Source organism: Acyrthosiphon pisum, chromosome X, assembly GCF_005508785.2.
Source record: "Acyrthosiphon pisum isolate AL4f chromosome X, pea_aphid_22Mar2018_4r6ur, whole genome shotgun sequence".
NCBI lineage: Eukaryota > Metazoa > Arthropoda > Insecta > Hemiptera > Aphididae > Acyrthosiphon > Acyrthosiphon pisum.
Genome location: NC_042493.1, coordinates 56,015,042 through 56,020,052, shown reverse-complemented (window position 1 = coordinate 56,020,052; position 5,011 = coordinate 56,015,042). Strand labels below are relative to the sequence as shown.

At 35.0% G+C, this 5,011-nt stretch overlaps 1 protein-coding gene across 1 annotated transcript in view; it reads left to right on the top strand.

Moving 5' to 3' along the window:
- The window catches only part of LOC115033735, an 18,465-nt gene extending 16,060 nt beyond the window's left edge, over positions 1 to 2,405 (top strand). Inside the window, exon 2 of the mRNA XM_029487312.1 lies at positions 11 to 2,405. Within this exon, the coding sequence (XP_029343172.1) occupies positions 33 to 683 (651 nt within the window). The 5' untranslated portion in view covers positions 11 to 32 and the 3' untranslated portion in view covers positions 684 to 2,405. The remainder of the gene's footprint in view (positions 1 to 10) is intronic.
- Positions 2,406 to 5,011: the final 2,606 nt, after the last annotated feature.

The following is a 5,011-nucleotide window of genomic DNA, read 5'->3' as shown; positions in this document are numbered from 1 at the left end:
ATATAAAATGGTCTCTTTGATCACAGTATACCATGCCGTGTATATCGTGTACAGGGATTTCCCGCCCATGTATAATATTATTATGTCATCTTCATTTATCATCACCCCTGAACAGGTTCTTCGTGGACAACAGCTTTAAGGATTTCCACGTGGTGACCATGCGGTCCGAGGATCCGGACGCTGAACAACATGACGACACACTCTCCGCGTCATTCCAGTACGAGCACGACGGGTTCGAATGCGCGATGACGGTGCGCTGGCGGAACGAGAACAACAACGACACGACGGAATACAACTTGTTCGCGTACTCCGGTACCCGGACGTTCAGCGGGTTCGTGGACGCGCACATCGAGACGTGCGGGCTGACCACGTACAAGCCGGGCGGCTCGGCACCCGGCCAATACGGCGGTGCCGTCGTGTACTACGACCCTCCCAAGGATCTGGTCACCATCACCGGCATCACGATCGCCGCCAGGTCACCGGACCTCGGCACGTTGCCCATACCCAGCACGTTGGACACGAACAGCTATCCGCTCGCCAACGACTACTACACGTTCAGCAAGCGGACGGTAACGGTCGGCAAGCGGAAAATGTTGGAGATCAACATGGAGCTGTCCAAGCCGGTCGCCAACCTGGTCACGTTCGGCATCTACAAGCTACCGCGGCGCGTGAACCGTGGTTGACACGATAGGCGATCGCACGGTCATTATTGCCCATACTACCTGTATAATTATAGTAATGCTAATGTTGCATAATAATATAATTTATGTGACGTCGGCGCAGGCGCATTTACCGTTTTATTTATTGCGCAGTGCACACGTCATTTCCTATACAAGACATATTATTATTTTCTAACTTATAATAATATTAAGATGCCCTACGGCCTACACTACAATTGTATAATAGGTACCTAAATTTTTATATATAATGCCACTCGAATAAATATTTTTTAGCACGTTTCTAGTACCTACCTATGTTTAATCGTATCTGTAGGGGACTCTGAGGAGGGGCATGTCCATTCCTCTAGGGCCGTCACACTTATATATTATTGAGGATCCACTTTCCATCCCATATCACTTAAAAATAAATGTATTACTTACTTTATTTTATATTCAATGACAATAACGTATAATTGTATCATACGACTTTTTTTTATCTCGTGTCCCATTTGGATCGAATGTTTTCTCACTATATTATAATATTCTGTTCACTGAGCTCAACCCGCGGTGAGACAAACGGTTTTGTCGGACTTTTATTTTAATAACAATATATATATTTCGATGACATTCTTAAATGTGATGACATTGGTAAAACTATGAACTAATTCACGATATACATATACATATTTTACAACTAATGAAAAAAATTGAACCGCAAATGACAACAATTTTGAAAATACCTATATAAGATAAATCTAACAATTTAAAAATATAATATATTTCATATGAGCGCGTATATTAAAGCATGAACTCAAAACTAATGATAAAAGTCCTCTTTATTTCCACCTATGTTTGGGTCCTTGTAATAACAATTGTAGCTGATTAATTTATATTAATTTATATGTATTGTATAATATTGTACTGTATATTAGTGTTAAGTGTATTTTTAATAGTAATAATAACTTAAACTGCTTTAGTTAAGTTCGGTGTTAACGAACATTTTAATGTATTTTATATATAGGTACGTACAATCGTAATATAGTTTTATACTTTATATTTTTTTATTTGAAACAATGTCGTAGTTAGGAATTTTATTTAGGGGGGGGGGGGGGTCACTCATTATTCTATCTCATTTACAATACGATATCTATACAGTAATATAATAATATAGTCTATGTACGTAACTATCACAAAAATCAAAATTTTACTCAAGATATCCTTCTTTGAAAATATTTATCAGAAATCAGAAGTAAGATTAATTTTAAATTCGCTATTACAAATGTTCCTTCGGACCTTCCTATATTTTTTACGATATTTCATGTGTGTAACTTAAATTGTACATTAAATTATATAGGTACTCTATAGTACCATATTCGATGTGCCCCATTAGGATTATATATAGCACCTTTTCCTAGCTGCGACACTGATCTTTAATATTACAGCTCACTACCAATTATTTATAGAAAATTATTACACTCAATGTTAAATTATAAACAGGGGTCAAAATATATTTATTTATTTATTTATTTTAAAAATAAAAATGTTACTTAACAATTTAGTTATTACCTTACTGGAAATTAACTCATAAGTGCTCAGAAGACAAACATTTTTCCTAATGTATAGTTAACCTTCTGCAGATATGAAGATATCAATGTATCAAAGACATAGTCTATAGTATATAATATATAGTATCAGTCTTGTGAAACATTCGAATAAACGTAATAAAATATATTTTTTTTATTTAACTATGTTTTATATGACTACCTGTTATTACTACCTGTTTGAAATACTTTTTGATATAACTATACGTAGTCTGAAAATTTTTTTTTGTATTTTCTTATTTATAACAAAAAGGCTATTTTTTAACTCAAAAATTAGTTTTAAATTTGTGACAAAACAGAGTAATCTATTAAAAATTTGACACATTATAAATCATGATTCATGAACAATAGTTTTTCTCTTTACATTAAATACGATTAACCCGTGGTAATTTCCAACTATTCCAAAACTGATCGAATTAAGCGGGGAAAAATATATTCTAAAAATATCTGAATACTTAGATTTAGATTCGATTAGACTATAGTACAATCAATAATTCGAACCTCAACTTTTTTTAATATTAGATTCTGTATAGAGCGGAGCGAATAGCGATGAATTTATTAATTTAAAATTTAAATAAACAATAATAATAAATTTTGAATTTTCTCTGTAGTCACAATATTTTGTAGAAGTGTTTAGAATTAGAATATTAACGAAATTCATAAATATCATGAAACCATTCAAAATATTTTGTTGTCGGAAATTCACAAAAAATTTATTTTTATATGTAATAGATTTTAAAATTTAATACAAGATTCCTCATAAATTTGTTTACCTTTAATTCATATTTTGACACGTTTTGAGCTGTTTAAAGTTTAAACACATTTAAAATTTGAAATTGTTGATTGTGTTTGACATTAAATGTCATATACTATATGTAATAATACATTTTAAAAGTTTCAAGTACCAAGGAATAATATTTTTAAAATGCAACAAAACCACTAAAATCATTAATCTTTGTTTAAATATCTAATTTCGTCGAAATTTGAATTTAAAATATATATAAAAACCAATTTACCAGCAAAAAAGATAATGAAGTTTAAAATCGAAACTGACCTTCGTCCTACCTTCAGTGCCATTGAGAGGTTGGAACAGCGTTATCCATGGCACCTCCAATATACTTGTACTATATACCCCCGAATCCGTTCCCATTTTTCCGCTAGAGCTCACCGAACTGCGCGTAATTAATTTTATCTGACTCTCTGACAGTCTCTGCAGAGTTTGATGTTCCCTTTCGTCTTGGTCCTTGGTGGTCATATACTACCAGATTGATCATCCTTATTATTTACATTGACAAAATATATCAATTACACAAATTATTCACAGGAAATTAAGTAAGGAACTTCAACAGCGAGAATATAAGTTTAAAAGCAAAAAGTCTAAATCCAATGTACTTATACAGTTACGTGTTAAGATATTTGTTAAATTAATCATTATATCAGCACTTAATTCTTATGTGTTATGTCATTGTATTATACGTATCAATTTCTTCTCTTTGACAAAAAAAAACATGACTAGCTATGCGTGTGAAAATTAAATTACGATTTATGATTTTTGAAAACACAGTAACACACGTATCGACGTATACGCTGTACAAATGCATTTGGAATCGGCTCGTTGCTATAAGAACGTATGTATGTATTATATCGTATACGAACGTTGGGATGTGAATTAATTTTTGAAATCGCATAAATGTTATATTCTAATATGTAACACGCTCTTATTCCTAGTTACGAGATAGTTATTTTTCGTTTGTCACAATCGCAACACCGACGGAACACTCGAGGGGGCTGTCCGCACACACCGCCACTGAGAATAGTGCATCATAGTGCACTGACGCGTCGCTACAGACCAGAAGTGCAATGACGTTCAAAACGTTGTTGATATCGTCCCACGGACAGGTAATGGTGGCGCTCTTGATTGGTATCTTCCTGGTTATGGCTTCCCGGACCCACAGCAATCAGATGGTGATAAGCACCACCGGCGCCCGCAACACATATTCCGCGATGAACGTCGTCTACCAAGTGGCGTACTTGGTCGTCCAGCTACCGACAGGCCTGTTCGCGGACCACTTGAACTCAGTGACCATGCTGGCCACCATCGTTGCCGGGCTGGCCGCAACGTCAGCCGTCTCTCCCTTTGCGCTGGCCGGTCTCTCTTCGTGGTCGTGGACGCCATGGACGTCGGCCATCCCCGCCATGGTGACCGGCATCCTTTACGCCGTTAACGGCGCGTTGGCCGGTGCCTGGTGGCCGTTCATGAACGTCATGCTGTCCAACTGGGCGCCACCTGAAGAACTGGCGTTTATGTATTCCACCATCAATACAGGTTTACCCGGTGGCATAGTGGCCGGAAACATTTTCACCGGCTTCTTCTACAGCCTGCATGGTTCAGAATTTGGTTACAGCTATTTCATCATATCTGTTAGTATATAATTATACCCGTATAAATCATTCGGGTTAACCCGAAACCCGAATAATATTGTTTATTACAAACTCTTCATGTGATATATCATTTTGTATGTATTTCTTGTGATGAGTTCGATTCTTTAGTTAGTTGTTTAATAATAATAATAAATTGTAAACAATCTTACAATCAATCAGGTAAATTCAATAATTATTTTCTTGAAAATATAATTCAATAAAATCTTTTTATACCTAATATGCATATAATATAATTTATTACTTTATTAGTAGGTATATAAAATAAATCCAAATATAGCCAATAGCAATAAAAAATATAAACATGGTCTC